Source organism: Halichoerus grypus, chromosome 13 (genome assembly GCF_964656455.1).
Source record: "Halichoerus grypus chromosome 13, mHalGry1.hap1.1, whole genome shotgun sequence".
In the NCBI taxonomy this organism is placed as follows: Eukaryota; Metazoa; Chordata; class Mammalia; order Carnivora; family Phocidae; genus Halichoerus; species Halichoerus grypus.
The window spans coordinates 63,580,605-63,605,063 of NC_135724.1; the positions used below are offsets into that span (position 1 = coordinate 63,580,605).

Here is a 24,459-nt window from a genome sequence, read left to right on the forward strand (position 1 = left end):
GAGGTGTTTTAGCTAAGGAAGTGACATAGTCTGATTTATAATTTTACAAGGATAATCCGGATATAAAATTTATAATTTTACAAGGAAGTGACATAGTTTGATTTATAATTTTACAAGGGCAATCTGGATAAGGCAGAGAGTGTGGTAGCAGTGGAATAGAGGAAGAACAGAGGCTGGAGGCGGGAAGACCCAGCTGCAGGTTATTTCTCGGTCTGGTTGAGAGGTGGGATGAGGACTGTGGCAGGAGAGACAGAGAAAGGCAACCAGATGTTAGAGAAAATGTCGAGGAGCACCCATAGGACTTGTTGATGATAATGGATAAGGGGTCCAAGGCATCAAGGGTCTTACCAGGGCTCGGGGCTCTAGCAACTGAGTGAACGGCAATCCTGTGAACTTGGGTGGGCAGTCAGCAGGAAGGCTGGGTGGAAGGAGGGAAGGGAGATCGAGCTCCTGCCCTCAAACACGCCACCAATACTTTGAAAGAAACATGGGGAATTAAATGACATTAAGTTGGTGACAATTCCATCTCAGTATTTACAGTTGAGAGAAGGATGGAAAGCACGACCAGCCTCAAAGGAGAGGGAGATGCAGACCCTCTGGAGCAGGACCAGGTAGCCGGGGTGGGACACACAGGTTCCTCCCCACCCACTGTGCCTGACCGAGCTACCCTCACTGAAGGGACATTGGGCTCTGCAATGTCCCCAAACAAGTCTCTCTTGTGGGTGTTTTGTTGTTATTTGCAATTCAAATGCACAAGATCACCTGTCAAATATATCAAGGACAGAACAAAATATTCTGAAAATTTCTACAAATTTGATCTAGACATATTGTTAAGGGTAAAAGTCTACTTCCAAGCTTTGATTTTCTTAAAAAAAACAAAGCAGAGAATAGGCACACATTGTTAAGTGATGTTAAATGAATGAACAAATAAGAGAGAAATGAAGGTGTATTTAATTTGGAGTAGTCTTATTTTAATAATGTAAAAATATTTGAGCTGCCTTCATAATTGCTTATTCTTTCCTTTATTTTTTACTACTGGTCACATATTCAAGTCCAGGCTGGTCAAAGTTCAGTCAACTAACATATGCCCATAATATAACATCCCTGCCTTTCTATGTGATAAAGTGGGTATGCTCTCCTGGTGTGTTTCTCTCAGAGGAAAGGATGAGAGGGACTCCATGGTCTCACCTTGTGTCCTGGGAGATGTAGCTGAAAGACAGTGGGGGATACATTTAGCCATGGATCTAAAGGTAACTTGTCTCCGTGATACTCATCCTGAAGCTCATACTGTAATACTGAGCCTTCCCGAAGCTTTTTGAAGACAACAGGCCAATGATTTCCTCCAATTAGAAACTTTCTCTTTATTTAAACTAATGGCATCTAAAATCACCACAATTAAAGGTTCCCCCAAACTGTAAATGTGTTTAACCCAGAGAAGACAGACCCAGGGTGCTACATTTTGGGGGACATAGGACAGTAAGTCCTTGCCTAGTTCCTGAGAGTGACCTTGAGAGGCGGCAAAAGCCAGGAAGCTCAAGGCTGGTAGGGCAAGTGGGCGGTTGCCCAGCTTCTTACCCTACTGAACGCTGCCATGTTTCAGATGATCCTGTCTGTGTGCCTGAAAAGACAGGATCTAGAAAACTTAAAACAGGTGATTTTGGACTAAATCTCAGGGGAGATGCTGAATGCCTTATTAGAAGGTGACAGTAAAAAGATTGATTTCTTTCATTCTTTGTTCCTTGCTCTCCAAAAAAAAAAGAACAGTAACTTCGAAAACCTCAATGCTGAAACTTGAGGCATGGCCCTGTTGGTGATTTTATGTGCCAGAATGCAGATGCCGTGGGAGCCTAATGGACATTAGGCATCAGAAAGGAGGGTACAACATAATAAAATAAAATTAAAAAAAAAAAGAAAGGAGGGTACAGGTTTTGTGGCTCAGAATGAACTTCCAAATAAAGCAGGATCCAAATGTTGCATACCTGAATTTTTAACAGATGGTGGATGCTTATACTGAAATATTATTTTTATGCTTTGTATTTGATTTGTCAGACTATTTAAGCAGACCAAGTCATGACTAAAATTCCTATTTGAATAAACATTTAGTTGCTCATAAATTTGGATTAATAATATATTAGAATACTATTTGCTTCCAAAAGAATAAAGCCTGAAATCGCATTAAATAGCTAGAAAGAGCTAGTAGTACAGAAATATACAAGGTACAGCAGTTTGGTGAAATTACAAAGTGTTTCATTGCACAGGTGACCTTTTCCTACACGACTTAATTTTCATAACGTGACTCATTTTTTTTAAGATTTAAGATTAAGGATCTTTCACCCAGTTATGATTTGTAGATCTGCTTCTCAATTGCAATGAACAGATAAACAAGACCACAGATGTGTCAGTTGAAAGAGAACCTTTTTTGGCACTTGAGGAATTGGCTCCCTTACTGAGCTCTGTTCTCTGTACAATACAAGATTCTCTGTAACAATGCAAGATCTGGGCAGATCCTCCCACCCACTGACTTTCCCTGGGGCTTTTTGCGGGGGGGGGGGGGGGGGGGTTGGCGGTGGGGAAATCCAGGGATTTGTGATGCCCTTTAAAACAGCAAACTTGAGCCTCATTATCAAGTTGAGCAAGATTAGGAAAGACTCTTGAGTCTTCTTCAGGGATTAGTTGCTAGTTTAAAACAATGCCGGATTTGAAAAGAAATTCTTGCAGGCACCAATGGATTAATCTTGCCATTTCTCCACTGAGATAAATGAAAGAAGAAACAATGCCAGCAAACACTATTCTTTCAAAGGATCCTCAAAACAAAACATTCTACAGTGCAAATGTCAAGATTTATAAAAGGGAGGAAATATGTTGGGACCTTCCAAAACAAAATAAATTCTCCTACTTATTTTGGCCATGTGCTTCTATTCTTTTCAGACTCAAGCCAGATTGTTCACATGTAAGAAATATTTCCTTGTGGATTCATCTCAGAAGATTCACACACCAGCCTGCTCCTCCCGGGCCACCTGGGGGCTGGAATGTACTAAGAGAATGGAAATTAAGATCTAAATGAGGCCAAAACAAATCTAAAGGGGAAGAAATTCAACCTCATAATAATGATATTTAGGATTTTTCAAAGCCCCCAAATAAATAATATTTAGAATGTCTATCATCTTATTGTTATTTTTAAATAATGCCATTAATAATATAAAGAGTACAGATATTTAAACAGGTTTCAAATGGAAGAGAAGTACCCTAAGTTTATCTTTGACAACTGTGTGAAATCCAAAAGGAAACATGATTTTAGAACTAATCCATTTGAAGGTTCTGTGTTCTCTTCTTCACCAGATGTGTGACCTTAACATAACCTGAAATCCGCTAACTTCCATCAGTCAGTGTAGGCTTCCCTAGTCCTATGGCAAAAAAGCATCTGTCCTTAGTGACAGAAGTTCTTTTTATAAGAAGCCTTGCCATTCACTTATGGCTATCTGTGACAAAGAGCACAGAAGGAACTCTCTTACTGAGTGGGTTGGCTTCAAACTCACCACCCAACTTTACTTTCTATCATTCTAAGAGGACTCTGAATTTGAAACTGCTCTAGGACCTCTCCAACTGGAGAAGAGCGAGGTGAGGAGAGCAAGTAGCATCTCATTAAGCACCCCAATGAGTAGGCGCTGCACTAGGTGTGTTTTATTTGACATTTCATTTAGTGCTTACAGCAAATCCATTACGTAGGATTATGACCATCCTCATTTTGCAGAAGAAAGAGAATAAACAAGTTTCTCAACATCACATAGCCACTGTTAGTAGCTTCGATGTCTGCCTTCAGAGTCTACTCCATTTACAATAAATATCCTTTATCTTCTATTTATAATATGAGGATAACTGAAAAATAATCTTGCCTTTATAAATAATAGTAATGAAAAATCCTAAGTCTGGAGGGTTCGTGGGGTTACTTTCACCAAACTTGGACAATTTTGGCGATAATTATCAAAGCCAGATGATTTTCAAAACTGTAACTATTATAAATTGAAGTTCAAATATAAAACTGAAAATTAAAATTTTAAGTTTTGCTTTAAAATTGGAAAGCCAACAAGAAGAAAAGGCATTCTCGTAGTTTTACCCATTTTTAAGACACTGACAAGTGCTGCATAGTTTGTAGACTTAAATGCAAGATAGGGTTAGTTGCTACCTTGCTATAATTGTTTTTTACACCAAGTACTTGTTAACATTTGCCTTAAAAATAGCAGAATATTGATATGCAATGTGATCGATGTGATTGTGTTTTTTACCCATAAATGATTTTCAGCAGTAGTATCATTTCTAGATTGTATAGATCTGTTGAATTATATCCTCACTTTATTGTTTTGTTTTTAATAACTATACAAGGTAATTTGCTGCTTATTTGTGAGGCACATAGGTCACTTGCCATAACTGAGACTTGTCTTCCTTGAGGCCTTTGTGATTACCATTCTCAAAGTAAGTGATTTCAATTAACTTCAGTTTTGCAGGTTAAAGTTCTTGCCAAAACTTCTGAATAAGAACATTTGGTAGCTGTGTCTTGGGTCAACTGTCCAGAGTAAGTCTTTTTCGTAATTTTCTCTTTGTAAATTTCATCTTTCAATTACCAAACCAATTACTTTGTAAATCAGTGTCACTGAAACTCATATAACAAAGTAGAGTCATTAGAATGGATCAGTGTTCAGAAACAGGTCCGGGGACAGGGATGAGCTGTCTAACTTGCTGTCATACACCGAATGAGATCTGATGTGCTCCCTGATCCTCCTGAAACTCTTTCTGCTAAAACACATAGCTAAAAATTAACATACATTTTCCTCATTATCGTTATCTTTTTCCAATTCTTACACTTTCCCAAAGGTATATATTTTTTCTCTGGAATGCTTTAAAATAACTTGATCAAAACATGCTAACACAAGTCCACTCTAAAGAGCAAGGTGCACGGACCAGAAAGCTTCCCTTCAGGGAGGAATTACTTTTTCTCTCCCCAAACTACCAGGTGTTACTTCTTCTCTAAATATTTTGTAATAACTAAGGTATCTAGACAATGGGCCATAATATTATGAATCTAGAAGGTTAACCATCTGAGATAATATTAGATGAGAGTGAAAAGAACACTGGGTCAGGATGAATGCCTCACGAAAGGCGGCCCTCATGTTCCTTGAACTGGCTCCTCATGGCCAAGATGTGGATGCGAATGCCTACCCATCAGAACTACACCAGGGGCTGTGCAACGTAACTGAAGCCAAGCACCCCAAAGCTTAAGTGCTTTGCACATTTCACTCTTACACAACTTATTAGAAGGTTCAAGGCCCTCAGAAATCAAAGAAGGAGGATAGATGCATGAAATCAGATTTACCAATTCTTCATTTTCAAACTCCGAGTTATACTGTGCTGCTTCTTCTGTCACTGGTTTCTGAACAATGTTTCTGCAGACGAGCCAGATGGTCAGACTAGCAATGAACATCCCGATATCAGGCACGAACACTCTGATCCCATTGCCAGCATCAGCTCCCTTTAAGCTACGGAGGGAAAAAAAAAAAAAGGGAGGGGGAGGAAATTTAGTTGTTTTTCTATTTCTATGGTGACACTATCTCCAAGTATGTCTGTATCTCCTTAATGAATTTTAAAAAAGCAATACTCAGTTTCTGCCTACAAGGCCCAGGAAAGCTTTTCATCGACCTCAGAGTCTTGTGTAATCTGCTAAGATTCAGGAAGGCACCAGGGTTTCACTGGAGTTTCAGAAATATTATAAAGACTCCTAAACCAAGTCTCACTTCTAAAACATGCTAATGAACTATATTGTCTTTCAATAAGCCGCGTGCACAGTACAGACCCAGGTGTCAGCAATCTAGCTGAAGCAGTTAAAAAACTATAGACACGTCTATGGTGAGCGCTGTGAATTGTGCAAGACTGTTGAATCTCAGATTTGTACCTCTGAAGCAAATAATACAGTATATGTTTAAAAAAAAAAAAGAAGATAGCAGGAGGGGAAGAATGAAGGCGGGGAAATCGGAGGGGGAGACGAACCATGAGAGACGATGGACTCTGAAAAACAAACTGAGGGTTCTAGAGGGGAGGGGGTGGGAGGATGGCTTAGCCTGGTGATGGGTATTGAGCAGGGCACGTTCTGCATGGAGCACTGGGTGTTATGCACAAACAATGAATCATAGAACACTATATCTAAAACTAATGATGTAATGTATGGGGATTAACATAACATAATAAAAAAAAAACTAGACACGTACTAGCAGTCAGAAGATATTGTACTTTAGATGTAAATCAAAGCTGGAGGGAAAACAGAGAAAATGTTACAGCAATCCTTGAAGGCAGGACCTCTTCATTATTTTGAATATGTAGTTGATTTTGTTTTCCATACTGTTCTAAGAAAGGCAGACCTGATAGGTTTCTTCTTTTAATCTTGGAGAATGGACAGTGAACTTAGAATTGGAAGGATGGGTTCAAGTGTAAGCCCGACACTGACAAGCGGCATTCCACTGGGGGGCTTCCCATGGCCATATGTTCCTCCTCCGTGTCAAAGAGATCCTATTCTTTGCCTTCTTTATCTCATTTGAGTTAAATGCAAGTGACTCAATGTTTATCAGAGATAAAACCTGTTCAGGAACTAAGCGTGTGTGTGATCAAATACATACTGGATTCATTTACATTGTATATATTATATATTTTGACAAAAACATAAAATATAATAAACAGCAAGATCCCCATTGCCTAGATATAACCACTGTTAACATTTTGATAAATTAAAGCATTGTTAATGATATCTACCACTAACTGAGCAATTGCTCTGTGTTAAGAGTTTGGTACATATGATTTTATCCAACCAACTACCATATAGAGTTAGGTATTATTATTTATCCTCCTTTTACATTAAAAAAATCCCAACTTCGGCTCCAAAAGGTGAAATTATTTCCCTGAAGTCACACAGATAGAGAGAGAGCAGAAGTATACTCAAGCTCCCTTTAGGTCCAAATTTTATGCTCTCGACCACGGCATTCTCATGTATGTACCTGCCTGGTTTTTCTTTCCAAGCTTCCTTGGTACCTTGACACACACATTGAGGGTTTACAATGCCAAGCTCATACGTTACCTATTGTTTTGAAAATGATTAGTTCATTTAATATATCACTAATATGTTTATGACTCACTGATGATTTTTAAACATCACCATGTTCACGATCAGATAGCATGTAACTCCACTACTGTTGCACATTTAGAATGTTTCCATTTATTTGTTACTATAATAATATGTAAAAGTTAAAACTTAATTACTTAAAGAGTCTAGGAAAAAATCTTCAGACCAGTCTAATTTGCTTTTTTAAAAAGTGGTCTGGAAGAGAGCATGCCCCCCATAAGCTTTGTTGTTTATACATGGCTCTAAACCCTTCTGAACAGAGAAACATGAAAGTGGGAAGAAATCCCTTTACCTCCATAAATGAAACAAACAGGACTGTGTCAGAGGTATTAAAAACATTGCAAATTCCGTTCATTTGGGGTACGAGGAAGAGAATTCAATTAAGAAAACTTCATCTAAACTACACTTATAACAATGAAATCTAATGATTGATTTTATCACAGGACAAAGGTAGAAGTCTGTTGTATACTTTTAAAGTGATCAAACAGAGCAAACAAAAATTAGTATCATTTCAGTGAGAAGAAAGAGGGGATCCAGGAGAGAGACCAGAACACAAAGGCCAGGCTTGGTGGGTGTTTGCTGTGTGGGGCTACGGTCAGGAGAGCTGCTAGTCCTAATCAGGGGGATTTAGGGGAATAGGTTATTACAGCTCTTTCATGGGAAACAAATTGACTGTGACGTCGTATGAAAAGCACTAACCAAGCGGAGTTAAGGGGAAAGGAATTCTTAAAGGAAAAGTGACAAGGACTCCTGCTGTGGCCTCAGCTGCTTCTTGCCCCAAGGTACAGAGGTACAGAGACGTGGGAAGCCAGAGAAGAGCCTTCTGCCTTTCCCACCTGTGGACTGCATTAAGCTCCCAGTCTGCAAACAGTCACTTTGAGGAAACAGTCTCAGCTTTGTGTTTCTTGGTCCCAAAAGACACATTTCACAGCATACATATATTACGAGAGTAAATGAATGCTGTTTGCAAAAGCAATCACTCCACTCGCTGTGATAGAATTCAGCTACTGGATCCAGGATTGGGCTGTGATCCCGATTTGCAATGAAATCATTCAGCCACAGAGGTGCTAACCTATTAACTACTACTCTTGGCTTGCTGAGTGAACAAAGCAGTGCATTCATAATGCTGCCACTGCAGAAACAAAGAAACTTTTGAAGGATATAATGAAGAGCATGTCCAATGAACAGGTCATAGTCTCACTGATATATCATTTGGAGATCATCTTATCAATCAAGTTTCCTTCTTCATTGTTTAGACCAGTGTCTACTAAAGTACATTCATCAGAATGCTAGTCCTCAGAAATGAGGCGAATTAAACAAAACAAGGCAAAATAAAAGAAAAAAAAGGTCTTTGGTCAAATAAGTGTTAGAAAAATCACAATGCTTATTACTGTAGTAAAGAACCTCTGAAGTTATGTAGTAAAACAAGAAAGTTGAGTTTATTTACACCTCTGTTTCCCAAATTTATTTGACCAAAAATCATTTCTTAAAAATTTTATCTGATGTCTATCACATTTTACTGAGCTAGTGTTCATGGAACAGGTCTTAGGAAATGTTGAGCTAGAGTCTGCTCACTGGTCTAGATTTTTGATTGAAATGAATGGATAATTTGGAAATTATCCTAACATGCAGCTAATCCCTACAAATTCAATGTTTAATAGGTCTCTAATAACTTTTGAAGTCAGTGGCATCTCATTCCATTCTCTCATCCAATCGTCCAATTATCCATCCATTGACTCAGTAAGTCATTGAAATCATGAAGCTGGAAGATAACTAGAAATAGTCCAGTTCTTCTCATCTGATAGATTGGAAACCAACAAAGGAAAGGGCTAAATGGTTGGGCCAGCTGCTCACCTAGGGGCAGAGTACTTCTATTCAAAGCCTTCTGATGAGTATAGACAACCCTCACCGCACCTGTCCTTGCTCAGCCATCTTCTACCTACTGTAACAGGTTCCTTTGCCCACACTGCTCAGAAAACGCCCTGTCAAGGAAGGGTCACTAGTGATCTCCCCGCTGCAAGGCCCAAACAGCTCATTCTAATTCTCATCCTACCCCACCTCTGTGCTGCACTTGACAAGCAAGATCAGCCCTTTCTGCTCTCAAACCTACTCCTTGGCTTTCTACCTTTCTCTTCTAGTTATCTACCTACTATGGATATTCCTGGAAACTTGCATTGCTTAGTGGGAAATCCCACTAAGAAGTACTGGGCTGGGTTTTACCCATCAGACTCTTCTTTTCTCCTCAAATATGGATGAGTCTGCAAGGTTCTACTCTTCACTTATTTTTTTCTAATGCTACATGGTAAGCCCGGATGATTTATCTACCCCCCAGGCTCCCCCAGGCACCAACATGATGACTTACAAATCTACATACCCAGTCCAAACCTTTCCCCTGAGACATACCAACAGATATCCATTTTCCTACTAGATATGTCCACTTCTAAAGCTTTTAAAACTAAATGTTACTTTTATTTTGAAATCTGTTCTTCCTAACCTTGAAAAATGGTGCTGTCATCAATCTAGCAACCAAGACAGAACCTGGACCCTGCCATTCTCTCACTGAAAAGCTCGAGGTTCTGTCTCCATAATGTTTCTCTTGCCGCCATTTTATTGCCACATCTCAATTCTGCTCCTGGATTACTGCAGTAGCACCCTTACTATTTTGTCTCAGGTGGTCCCCTCTGCCAACAGGTCTCCATGTTACTACCAGAGTTTAATTTTTAGAAGCATAAGGTTGACCATGTGAATGGTGCTGCCTACAGGAAAGGTCCATATTCCTGAGCATGGCATATGAGGCCCTTGGGGTTCCAGGCCTGGTTGTCTCAACTCTTACCATGATTTCCTTGTACTTCAAATCGCATCTACCTGAATACACAAGTGTTTTTCCCTGTGAGCTATTGTGAAATCTTCTCCCTTACCCAAAAATGTCCTTCTCTCACACTTTTATATTCTCCTCACCTCTCAAACTCACTTTCCACCTCTCCACTGTGAAGCCCCTCCATCACCCTTCCTTGACCACTTCCTCCTTTAGAGGCCTGCCATAACTTGCACATACTTGATCATAAATGTTTAACATTTTATGTCGCTTGCTTATTTACCAAATTGAGAGCTTCCTGTCTACTTCCTCTCTGTATCCAAGAACTATATATGTCTGTATATATGTGTACTCTATTTGTATGTATGATATACACACACACACACATATATGGTACAGTGTGCACAGAGTAAAGGCTGGGGGAATAAATGCTATCTCTAAATATTTACACTTTACTTTGTATAATAGTAGTTTGTGCAAAGTACTGGTGAAGAATTAGATGAGATATTTTAGTTTGTTTAGATCATTTCATTCAGGAAAAATAAAATACAAACCCAGACAGGAAGAAATGTTACTTTGGGAATAGCTAGAGATCAGGAGTTCATGACTAGTCTCAGTAACTTGGACACAAAGATGTAATTGCCAAAATTGGAAAATATAAATCATGAAATATATATATAATATATATTGTTAATATATAATAATATATAGTTATTATATATTAATGATAATATATAATAATTAATAATAATATATAGTTTTGTTAAATACATACATTGGAGAAAACATTTCAAGAACAAGAGATATGAAGTGTATCTAATGAACATTAAATGGCTCAATTTGGAAGAATTTTTTATTCGTTCATTCAAAAAATATTTATTACGCATCTACAATGTGCCAAACACTGTCCTGGAAATTGATTGCTGGTTATGAAGATATGTAAGGGAGATAAAGTAAAAAAGATGGGTTAAGGTTGGGCCCAACTGGGCTTGGATTTTTGGCAAAGAATCCACAGAGTCCGAACTACTGAAGGGTTTGGAGCAAAGGAGGAACATAATCACCAAGGAAACAGAGAGACTGTAGGAGAGATTGTGATTTGGTTGTAGGAAGTGGGGCTTGGAGGCACTGTTCATGGTAATGTGAAGTGTAGTGCAGAGGCAGTATTTCATGCAGGAAGCCACAATGGGATTTGTGCCTGAGAGAGAAGTCATGGCTGAAGGGGTAGACTTGAGAGTTTCCTTCCATATATGTTGGCTAAAGTCAATAGAATAAATTAGATTGTCCAGAGATGGTGCACTGCATAGAGCAAATCTTTGGATAAGGTTCTCTGAACTAGTTATAAGTATACATCCAGAGCATCTAACAATAAATTAAATTTTATTTCAAATAAATTCTACATTTGAAATCACGCTAACCAGGTTTTATGTAGAAGTCCTGTTTTAATGAATTAATGAGATCGATATATATATTTCCCTATAAAATGTTATCTTAGGGTTCCAGACACACAACAATTATATTTTTCATATATATATATATAAAAGCATATGCTAAACTGCTTAAAATATCTCTTAAACAGGCAAATATTTTCTTTCCAATCTTGCTCTAGTCACATTGATCTTATTTGTTCAGAGTGATTACACCTCTTGAAAAGGAATTGAGGAAGCTGGAAATTGGGAATAACCTACATATCCTTCAAGAGGAAAACGAATAGATTAAATTAGTACACCTCCACAAAACAGAATAAATACTATAAATGAATAAAGTAGTGCAAAATGTGTGATGGATCTAAATATGGATATATCATCTCACAACCATAATGTGGAACATAGAAGAAGCAAAAGTACCGAATGTAGATCACTTAGGGATTTATGCATAAAGAACAACATGAAAATGACAAACACTTATTTCTGGGAAGGGAAGAAGGATACAATAAACTATTGTATAAATACCAAAAATAAAATATGAGTAATGTTCAAGTCCTTAAACTGGTTGAAAGCTAGTTGGTAGGAACAAAAATATATCTTTAATACTTCATATTATTTTTTAAAGTTGGAATAGTCATGCTGCTTAAAATTCCTTGTGTAGAACATATCTGAAAAACATGAAGTCAATTATCTTGGCTGGAAAAGATAATGACTTTTTTATTGAGGTAAAATTGGTGTACAGCATATTAATTTCAGGTGTACAATATAATAATTTGATGCTTGTACACACCACAAAGTGATCACCACAGTAAGTCTCCACGATAAGTCTAGTTACTATCCATCACCATACAGTTTGATCCCTCTTTACCCTTTTTGCCCACTCCAAACCCCCTTCCCCTCTAATAACTACCAATCTGTTCTCTGTATCTCTGAGTTTTGTTTTGTCTTATTTGTTCATGTGTCTTCTTTGTTCATTTGTTTTGTTTTTCAGATGCCACATATAAGTGAAATCATATAGTATTTGTCTTTGACTTACTTCACTTGGCACAATATCCTCAAGGTCCATCCATTTTGTCACAAATGGCAACATTTTCTTCTTTTTATAGCCAAAGAGGATACCATTGTGTGTGTATATCACATCTTCTTTATCCATTCATCTATCCATGAATACTTAGGTTAATTCCATATCTTGACCATTGGAAGTAATACTGCAATGAACATAGGGGTGCATACATCTTTCCAAATTAGTGTTTTCATTTTCTTTGGTTAAATATCCAAAAGTGGAATAGCTAGATCTAGATCACATGGTAGATCTATTTTTAGTTTTTTGAGGAACCTCTGTATTGGTCTTTATAGTGGCTGCACCAACAGTGTAACGGGGGTTCCATTTCTCCACATCCTCTTCAGCACTTGTTGGTTCATGTCCTTTTGATAATAGTCATTCTAACAGGTGTGAGGTGGTATCTCATTGTGGCTTTGATTTGCATTTTCCTGATAATTAGTATTGTTGACATGTTTCCATGCACCTATTGGCCAGCTGTATGTCTTTTTTTGAGAAAAATGTCTATTTAGAGCCTCTGCCCATTTTTTTTTTAAATTGGATTGTTTGATTTTTTGCTATTGAGTTGAGTTTTTTATATATTTTGGATATCAGCCCTTATCAGATATATGATTTACAAATATTTTCTCCTGTTCAGTGAGTTGACTTTTCATTTTGTTGATGTTTCCTTTGCTGTGCAGAAGCTTTTAGTTCAATGTAGTCCCACTTGTTTATTTTTGCTTTTGTTACTTTTGCTTTTGGAGTCAGATCCAAAAATTCAACACTAAGATGTAAGAAGCTTATGGCCTATGTTTTTTTTTTTCTGTTTTATGGCTTCAGGGGATAATAACAAGTGATGCTCTAATGACCATGATTATATTAGGTCTGCCTCATTAATGGAATACAATCACCATCCTTCCCGGCAAGGTCCAGAGAAGAAGTGAGGCATGTGGGTATTTCCATGGGCAAACCACTTCATTTTTCCAAGTTTCAGGGTTTTTCTTTTTCTTTTTAAATTTTTTATTTATTTATTTGACAAAGAGAGACACAGAGAAAGAGGGAACACAAGCAGGGGGAGCGGGAGAGGGAGAAGCAGGCTCCCCACGAAGCAGGGAGCCCCATGCGGGGCTCCATCCAAAGGCAGACGCTTAATGACTGAGCCACCCAGGCACCCCAGCAAGCTTCAGTTTTTTCATCTACAAAATGATTTCTCAGTGTCTTTCTGACTTTAAAGTTTCATTTCAACTAGGAAAATCCACAATAAGGAGGCCGTGGAATTGAAATGGGACTGGGAAAGAAGAAAAATGTTGGGAGTTTCAGGTGTTGCTGAGAAGGAGCAACCAGGCATAAATGTGACCACAGTCCTCTCCAGAAGTTCAAAAAGAATAATTTCATTTATGCAACTCTTTTTGTGAGGTAAATCCTTTGGTTCAGAGTTAGTAAAAAGGTCAACTTCAATGGAATTCCAATAAATGATTAAAATATCAAATGAGCATGATTTAAATGAATACAAACTATTAATATGTTCTACCTAGTACTCTGGTGGCCTCTGAGGTTGACAGACTAAGAGTTGGACTACTTTCGTTTTCCTTAAGCTTAAGTACTCTGTTTGATTGAGGTCCATCAGTCACTCAAATTTCATAATTCACCTTAAGAACAGGTAAAGTGAATGTATATCTAATAGTAAAACCTTAATGTAAGAGATAAAACTCTTATTTCAACTGCTTCCCACATGTCTTAAAAATATGTATGGAGGCTATCTTTTTACTGAATATATGACTTCATATGGCAAGTCACATAAAGAAGTATTAAATGGATTTGATGTAAGTGAAGAAAGGTTTGGATGAGAAATGTACCATTTATTGAGAATCACTTTCAATATTCAAGTCAAGGGACGACGCGGTTGTTGATGCATTGGAGAAGCCAAATAGTTAGCTCATTTCTATGAACTCAGAAACATTTTCTACCACTAAAATAGCAATTGCATGCCAATTTCTAATTATCTAAAGGTATGAGCTGATGCTGGATTTTCAGGATTTTTTTTTTTTTTACATTAGTGGCAGGATTTTTTTTTTTTCACCTTAAAGGTGAAACACTACTTGAGTATTTTAATCCACTTATCTCATTGTGAGAAGTTGCTATTCTCCATTCAGAACACACACACTTCATTCTTAAATAAAGTGTATTGATGGCTTTTCACTTCTGTTATTTATGAGGCAGAGGGTCAGTTAAGAGAATCCTAAGGTTCTTGCTTTGATGAAGCGCATTCAGAGAAGTGAAGAGAAGGGAGAAAGGGGTTAGGATACTGTCAAATATTCGTCCCTATGTATCGACTGTTCAGGAGTGTGGGGGAGCTGGCTGGTTCTAGCTCTGGGCTCAGTGACAGTGTTTATTACTAGCTTGAAATTGACCACGGTGGGAGTATTAACATCATGGATGTTGGCAAATGCTGCCAATAGGGTACTTTTCCCCCAGAGAGCTGGTTGGAATGGAATATTACTCAGTCATAAAAAATAATGAAATCTTGCCATTTGCAATTACATGGATGGAGCCAGAGAATATCATGCTAAGTGAAATAAGTCAGTCAGAGAAAGACAAATGCCATATGATTTCACTCATCTGTGGAATTTAAGAAAAAAAACCAAATGATCAAAGGGGAAAAAAGATAGAGGCAAACCAAGAAACAGACTCCTAACTAGAGAGAGCAAACTGATGGTTACCAGAGGGGAGGTGGGTGTGGCAGGATGGGTTAAATGGGTAATGGGGATTAAGGAGTGCACTTATTGTGATGAGCACCAGCTGTTGTATGGAAGTGTTGAATCATTAAATTGTACACCTGAAATTAACATTATACTGTATGTTAACTAACTGGAATTCAAATAAAAAGTTTTAAAAACCCACTAAAACAAACAAAATACAAAATAAAATAAAACTCCAAAGCAGTACCAGTAGAATTCACTCCTTTTGCCATGTGACTCTCTTGAGCAAAACTCTAAAAAATACCCTGAAACATCAAATCTAAAATCCTCTACCTGATGTTCAAGGTTCCCTATCCTTAAGCTTATTTCTGGTTCTTCCTAAACCTTCTTCTAGGGGCCTCACCATCTTATGACAAGGACATATTCCTTCCAACTTCTGGATCTTTGTTAATGCAGTTTCTATTATTTGAATTTTCAACCTCATCTTCTGCACTTGTCCCAATTAAAAATAATGCATGTGCTCTTTCAAACTTGTGGATAGAAACATGCAGCCATCAAAAGGAATGAAATCTTGCCATTTGCAATGACGTGGATGGAACTGGAGGGTATTATGCTGAGCGAAATAAGTCAGAGAAAGACATGTATCATATGATCTCACTGATATGAAGAATTCTTAATCTCAGGAAACAAACTGAGTGTTGCTGGAGTGGTGGGGGGTGGGAGGGATGGGGTGGCTGGGTGATAGACACTGGGGAGGGTATGTGCTATGGTGAGCGCTGTGAATTGTGCAAGACTGTTGAATCACAGGTCTGTACCTCTGAAACAAATAATACATTATATGTTTAAAAAAAAAAGAAGGTAGTAGGAAGGGAGAAATGAAGGGGGGAAATCAGAGGGGGAGACGAACCATGAGAGACTATGGACTCTGAGAAACAAACTGAGGGTTCTAGAGGGGAGGGGGTGGGGGGGATGGGTTAGCCTGGTGATGGGTATTAAAGAGGGCACACACTGCATGGAGCACTGGGTGTTATACGCAAACAATGAATCATGGAACACTACATCAAAAACTAATGATGTAATGTATGGTGATTAACATAACATAATAAAATAAAAAAAAAGAAACATTTGTGTAAATGATCATATATTCTATCCACTGGTCTCACTTCCTGTCAACTTCTCTAAGCATTTGAGAGCTCCCTCCTGTGCCTCCTTTTTATTGATTTTGTGACCATGACAAGGCTATCACCAAGGAAAGGTCCTGGTGAAAGCCTCTCAGACACCGTTTCTTACTGCTAGTCAAAAATAATGATAACATATTGCAGTGACCCAAGAACTTCCTCCAGCTGCCCCTCTCCTTCCTGGGGAAGTGTATATGCCCTGCCTCTTGGATTTGTCCTTCTTTTATTTTCTCTGAGCTCGCAAAGGATATTCTGTCAACAACACTCATTCCTATAGATCACTGTTTGGAGTCTCCACATCATTTATTCATAACAAAAGAGAAAACTCCATCATAACATTCATAAAAACAGAGCAGCACCACCTGGAGCCTATCCTAAAGTGACTTGCCTTCCAAGTTACAAACAAAGCATTGGTCACACTGTCCAGCTGGTGAGCTACCAGGTTCTGGTGGACATGGGGTTACAAGAACAACGTTAAAAACAATCTGAAATCTCCCTCTTTAAGCGACACTGGCAGTAAACACAACATGCCATCTCAGGTGTCCCCTCTTGCTTGAATTACTGTGTTGAATAGCTTGGGGAAAATGAAGTCAAATTTATTTTGTTAAAAAGAAAGTAAGACACGCAACGGGTGGCTGCGACCAAGTAGCCCATTTATCCTCTTCATAAACACTCAATCCATAAAAAAGCAAAGGCTTTGTGTCACTACTGGAAGCGAACACTGGATAAAGAAAACAGCATGAACTCTGGACTTCAAGACCTTGAAGTGAACCCCATCCCTGTTCATTTAATTCAACAAATACATATGAGTATGTATCAGGTCACGGGCATTTTGCCAGGTCCTAGGCAGACGGTGCCGAGCAAGACACAGCGCCTGCGTGCAGCAAGGTCTTGTATAGTAAGAAAGGCCGATAGGAGGCAAATAAAGTCCCGCAGGCAGGTGAAGGCAACAGTAGGCATGTGTGGAAGTGTCAGGAAAAAAGAGAGAACAAATCGACTCTATTTGTCAAGGAGGCAATAGGGGCTGTCCCCTCAGTTGACCAAGTCTGAGATGGGTTTTGAAGGCTATCTGAACTAGTAACGGTGTGTCTGGGGAATTACAAACAAATGGACTTGGTTGTGATCTATAAGATGAGAATGAATGGTGGGGACAGGCTTGAACAGTAGCAGGGTCCAGGCCAGGGATGACCTTGGATGACATTTGAACATGCAAATGCCAATGCCGAGGCATTTGAAGAGGTACTGGTCAATATTTATGAGCCACTTGATTTTATGTGTACATATGCAAGTTATTTAACTTCTCAGTTTCCTAACTTATAAAAGAAGAAAATATCACATCCCTCATAAGGGTGTGACAATAAACAGATGTTTGCTGTGCCCCTACCCAACTCCCCGCCAAGCAAATTTTGGACGAGTGGAAGAATCTGCATGTGGGAGCGGTCAGAACAGTGGGCTGGGATGAAAAAGAACCAGTGTTTATTCCTATTCAAGACTGTGAGTTTGGAAAGGAAGAAAACTAGATGCCAAGTCCAAGGCAGCCACTGGAGACTAAATCCAGGATCTGAAGAGAACCTTAAACAAGATAGAATGGGCAAACAGAGCAAGCAAACTGAGGGACTGATAAGATGATCATACTGCATGCGTGCCCACACACACTGCAAATGTGGTCAAATCAAGCAAGCAGAAGCTTAGTCTAGGTACAGGAGGGTGGGCTGATGTGCTCTGTGCCTTTGTGTGGGATGAATCAGGACCAGATATGTCCATCTGTGTCACCCCCTCTCTCTACACCATTGAGGACTTCTCCCATATAAGGACTCTCCTGCATTACCACCATGCATTCTTCTCCTTCAGGACATCGACATTGACACGCTTCCATCCAATGACAGACCCCATTCTTATTCCACCTCCTCTGGGGCCAGGACCCTCCCCAGGAGCATGCAGTGCATTTAGCTGTCATATCTCCTCAGTCTCCTTTCATCTGGGACAACTTCTCAGTGTGTCATCCTTAGTTTTTCATGCTCTGGGAGATGAATGAGTACAGCCTTCATTATGTAGGATGATCCTCAACCTGGCTCATGCTTCTTGTGAAGAGCACCACAGAAATGATGCTGTCCTCAGCGCACCAGGTGGGGGCCCGCCATTCCAACACATCCCACCTGAATTATTTGGTTGAGTGGCTAATTGCCATTTTCCCCTTTGTATTTGACTCATGTTTTGTGGGCAGATATTCCAAAATTACAATAGCCCCAGTCCTTGTCAGACCTCCACCTACCAACCTTAGCCATCACCAACTCCTGCCAGGATCAACTACCATCATGACGGCTGCCAAAGCTGGTCAGCTGTGCCTGTCCTTATTGATTGGTGTCCTACTCCAAGAAAGCACTTTGCCTTATCCCTAGTTAAATTAATTACTTAGCCAACTGACGTCAATGTGGACCCAGGAATTCCTACTTTACTGGATAGGTTGCATTTTGAAACTACCATTATTTATTTTGATGCTCAGACTGCTCCTGAGCGGAGAGGGTCCCTGGAAGCTGGCTCCTGTGATATCCTTATTGTTCATTAAGCATTTTCCTACTTTCTGACCCAGTAAGGTCTCGGGCCCATCCCCTATTTCCTCTTCTGCCAGCCCTTCTACTCTCTGGGCCCCAGAGCCCTGTTTTTACTTTCCGTGGCATGTGGTATTCAGAACTGGGCTCTCAGAAGTCTGGTGGTTGGCAAGCTCATTGTTTCTGGGCCATCCCACCTGACAGGGTAGGAAACAGGTGTGTTTATTTTAACACAAGGGTACATTTATCACTATTTCTATATCTTTCTGTGCACATATACTTTTAAAATACATGAATTCATTCTCATACTTTCCATTTCAATTCAACACCTCAAGATTCTTTCTGGTCTCTGCCTCCCATGTTTATAAATCTTTGCTCAGATAGTGAGAAACCCCACTCCCATTATGCTTTATATATTTAATTATATACTTGATCTTTTTTTTTTTTTGATGGAACTAATTTCCAAACCACACCAGCTGCCTCATCCACCTGCCACTTCTGTAATCCCTAGCACGGGGTCACTTTCTTATACTGGGGACACTCGCTCCAGCAAGTCCACGCCGCCTTCTCCCCAGGCCCTGGCTTCCCACACACTGGCCTGCTGCAGCAGCCGGACCTTCAAGGGGGCCCTTTGCCCTAAGTGCACACTTTGTGGACACTGGCAGCTCAATGCTTGATTGCAAAGGGGAGGAAGGAAAGATGGGGAGGCCAGGAAAGATGGGGAAGAACCTTACTGATTCTTGATACCGGGGAGATTTAAGAAGAGACAACGGGAAGGAGAGACGTGAGCACCTTTGAGTCGGTCCATACGTGCACGGGCATTGCCATCACCAACAATGCTCTGAGTTCAAATTCAGCTTTACGTTCCTCCCACCTTCTCTCAGTCCCCTCCCCCAATCTGAGACTTGCCTACTGAGTAAAGTACCACTGAGCAATGCACAAGGGATGAGCAGCAAATTCATCTAAACTGCAGCCTATGGAAATAGAGTCGTTTGGTGAGGTAAGACTGAAAAATCTTTTTGTTTTGATGATGAATTATTTTCAGGCCTTGGACCAAATGCTTGACCCCTCCGAATGATAAAGTGTGGTTATAATGTCTCTGCCGACTGGAGAAATTAATGATGAACATTTACAGTATGATTTTTGAAGACAATGGTTAAAGGTATAGAGAATAATCATCTGCGGTTGAGAGTAACCTCCTAGGTGCTGGGTTGTGCTGCCTCAGCTTGGTTAAGGTGGGGCTGTTTCTGGAATCCTGACCCTGCAGAGTTCTGAATCAGAAATGTCCCAGGACAGGGGTGCCTGGGTGGCTCAGTCGCTAAGCGGCTGCCTTCGGCTCGGGTCGTGATCCCAGAGTCCTGGGATCGAGCCCTGCATTGGGCTCCCTGCTCGGCGGGAAGCCTGCTTCTCCCTCTCCCACTCCCCCTGCTTGTGTTCCTGCTCTCGCTGTCTCTCTGTTAAATAAATAAATAAAATCTTTAAAAAAAAAGAAAGAAAGAAATGTCCCAGGAGATACCTGGGTGTGAGCTGGATGGTGCAAGTGAAGCAGGGCCACTGCGTCTTTGGTCCTCTCACAGTTGGATGCAGTGACAGACTAACAGAGAGGTGACGGTAGGTTCCCCTCATCCTGGCTCTCCTCCACTCCACACCCAGCCCTTCCTCGTGGAAGCTGGCCCCCGCAGGTCAAGCAGCCCGGGCCCGGCACCCCAACTGCTTGGGTGGCTGCCCAGGCAGAGCTTCCAATGGACCTTTCCAGAAGCTTTTCGCCAGGTCCCACTTCAAGTCCAGGATGGTGCCCACTCCTCAGATGCACTGGCTCACCTCCATCTCTCTCGTCAGACCTTCACTTCCCCAGCTCCGCCCACAATTTATAGAGTCTAGTTCCTGGAATAAATTCTTTATTGCATCACTGAGCAGCTCTGGGTCCCCCACAAGCCCTGACTGACACACTCCTACTGTAATTCTCTAATTGACTTGCAAAGTTCTTGTGAATTACTGCAAAATGGGGAACAGGTAAGATCTACTCTGTCTGGAGGTCAGGGATTGGCTCCAGGTTATTGGAGGATATGCAGCCTCGGGGTCTCCGTTTGCTTGGTCTCAAGAGTAGGGATGATGAATCTAATCCACACACATTTCTGGGCAGAGCAGCTCTCATTTGTCAATGTGACAGTCTGCAAACGCCATGAAGTACAAGCATCTGTCATTGCAGTAATGTCTCACAGTAAGCAGCCAAAAGAGGAATTAACTTCTACTAATCTGCTTCTAGCTTTCTGTATCATGCTGGGCATTACCGTCCAGCTCAGTGGTTTTTTTTTTTTTTTTTCCAAATGCAAGCCATGACTAATCAGTTTCTTATCAAATACATGGAGTTGCCATAAACCAGCATTTTCTTTCTCATGAAGCAATAGCATAAAGTGGAACAAAAATCGAGGGGTGTATTGCATGTGGTAAGAGTAGCAATTGTTTTTTGCAACTTCATACATTTGCATTGCACTGGATCATGACATAAAGGGTAGTAGTGTGGTCACAGTAGAAAAAAGTTTGAGAATGTTTCTCTAGCACATTCTATCAAACAGGTGGGCCAGTGTATAGGGCCCAGAAGAAGATGGTACACAGGTAGAGAACAGATGAAAATAACACAGATCCCCTCTCCAAATCTCTTGGAGCCAAACGTATTTCAAGATTCATACTCTTCCTGACTTTGGAGAGATACCTCTTACTATATGATTTAATACTGGCAGCTGGTACTAGGACAGTGACCCCATCCAAACACACACATCTGGGGCAACCCACACAAACTGCAATGATCTCCCCTTGGCTAACAGGTGAGTTCAGGTCAGGTTAGGTTTTGCCACCAAAAAATTGGGCTCTAAAACGTTAAGTTTTTGCAGCGTTTTTGAATTTGAGATTGTGGGTAAGCGATGTGGATCTGTACTCAAGCAAATTATAGCGAACTAGAAGTACCAAGCTGTAAAACAAAACAAAATTGTTCCAGGAATAAATTTAATAATCACATGAGCAAAAAAAAAAAAACCAAATAAAAAACTCTGCATTTTTAACTGTCCAAAAGTGTACGCATATGTAAAGCCAAAAAATGAAAATATAAATTTGTAAAGCAAAAATTACAGCATGCTGGTCTATACTACAAATAGAAATGCCAGAGAGTATCTCTAAATAGACTTCCCCATGCAGTGAAAATGTGATTTAGTTTTCCAAAGTTTGTTCAGTAAGCATTTTGAGTAATGCAGAATTCATTAACTGGCAGGCGGAATGAAGGCAAAATAGACAATTTAGAGACTCCCAGAGTAAGAGAAACAAAAATATATATTCACACAAAGACCCAGATGCAAATGTTTTTAACAGCTTTATTAATAATCACCAAAAACTGAAAACAGCCCCAACATCCACCAACTGGTCAATAGATAATTGTGATCCTCACAATGATCTATACAAGAGCAATAAATCTATGATCTATAGATCATAGATCTATAGATCTATAGATCTATATAGCAATGATCTATGCGATCAGCAATAAAAGGGAATGAAGTACAGATACTTTCAACTCTGTGGATGAACCTAAAAAGCATTATGCTCAGTGAAAGAAGACAGACACAGAAGGTCACATGCTCCATGAGTCCATTCATAGGACAATTTGGAAAAGATAAAACCACAGAAACAAAAATCAGATCAGTAGTTGAGCAGGGAGGGGGCCAACTACAAAAGGACAGAAAGAGACCTTCTGGGACGATGGAAATGTTATATATTTTGAAGGTGGTGGTGGGTACATGATGTGTATGTCTGTGAAACTCAAGAGAACTACACACCTCAAGGGCGGTGAATTTCACTGAATGTAAATTATACCTCAGTAAACCCAATGAGAGAGAGAGAAGGAGGGAGAGAAAGATTGAGAGAAAGAGAACAAGCAAGCATGACAGCGAGCCGGAGTAATCCAGTATGAAATGACCAAGGCAATCTAGAATGACCCAGGTGGACCAGAGAGGAAAAACCAACATCTGAGACAAAGTAAAGGAAGAAACACTGCAACTAAACCTAGTGAGCACTTGATACAAATGGCATTTTTTAAAAATAAGCTGCATCTGTAAATAATGTAACTGTTGAAAATAAAACAGAAAATGCACTAAATGGTAGACTTTGTTCTGTGACATCTCAACATTCAAAAAGAAAGATGGTCCCAGAGGTCCTTGAGCATTTCACTATGGTATTTCCACAGAAGCTGCTCATTGGCTTCTCCCAGGGGATTTCCCTAATAGAAAAATTTATGGCAAGGATAAGATTAACACTGCTGGATGCAGAGGAAATGGTTTCTTTTGTGAATCCCTTTGCTTGAAATTCTGGGAAATTATGTTTTAACAGTCCAAGACCTATTACCAAATCACTGATTTATGGGATTATGGCTAGGTTATTGAGAGACTTTCTCCTAAACAAAGATTTGGTATTTTTATAAATAAACAAACTCTCCTTGAGTGAGCTGTGACCATTTGTATGCTTTCAAAATGAACACTGTTTGTTTCTCTCCTGTTTTCAGGATACGAGTCTTCTACTCTAGGCAAGCCAGATTTCTCAGTGGTGCTCATACAGGTCATGCCCACCCCATCCTTGCTCCTGTCGCTGCCCCTCACAGACTCTCCCTTCTCCCCGTGCAAATACTAACTAACCCTCTTGATTCACCAAGATGCAACCAGATTTCCAAATCAGGTCTCTCTCTTCCAGTCCAGACCCATGGTCTCTCCACTTGGGTTCCTTGATAATTAACGCAAAAGCTGGCCATATTGACATTCTCCATATGGACAACTTTGGGGCTTCTATTTGAGAATGAGTGAGCAATTCATGGTGAGACCAGTTCTTATGCTTCTTTCCCACCCTCTTTATGCCTACCACAAGGCTGAATATGAAGTATTTATTTAATTAACACCTTTATTGGACTGTATAAGAAATCATCCTTTTTCATAGTTGGTAAATTTGGTGGGACTGGTTGTTCAATAACAGCTCATTGTTTATGCTGCAGTGAAGTTCTCATTTTACCATGCAATTCAACAAGCATGTCAATTAAATGTTCTTTGAGTGCTTAGGCACTGTGATGGGCTCTAGAGCTTCCTCCTGGTACACATAATGTTACGTGTCTGCAGATTTCACAATCTCTCCCCTTCCTTACCGAGAGGAAATTCTTTCAGAGAGAAAAACATTTGGCTCATGCTTCCTGGTTTTTCCTCTCCTTATAGCCTCATGGACTATCATTTGCCCAGAGAGAACTTTTGCCCTCCAGGTTCTTACAAGCCACCAGCTCTGGGCTACTCCTGGCTTGCTTGGTGGAGAATGCCAATGACCTTGTGAAGCCACTTGGACCACACACCAGAGCCACCAACAGAACACATGGCTTGGGGGATGGTGCTGTTGGTCAAATAATGTGCAGTATCAGGGCCTGGGAGGGACTGGCGATTGTGGGGTGCCTCACTCAGACAGAGTGGGAAACAAACCTTAGCTTACCCACTGGAATGAGTACGCTCCCTTCGACCCACAGGCTTTATCTCTACTTGATGCCTTTCTGCAACAGATGAAGTGGGTTTTTGGTTTT

At 40.0% G+C, this 24,459-nt stretch overlaps 1 protein-coding gene across 3 annotated transcripts in view; it reads right to left on the reverse strand.

The window, feature by feature from the left end:
• Window positions 1-24,459, reverse strand: part of PIEZO2 (piezo type mechanosensitive ion channel component 2) — a 492,797-nt gene that overhangs the window by 223,444 nt on the left and 244,894 nt on the right. For all 3 annotated transcript variants that reach the window (XM_078060633.1, XM_078060632.1, XM_078060634.1), the window contains exon 5: window positions 5,369-5,531. In XM_078060633.1, the coding sequence (XP_077916759.1) occupies window positions 5,369-5,531 (163 nt within the window). The remainder of the gene's footprint in view (window positions 1-5,368; window positions 5,532-24,459) is intronic.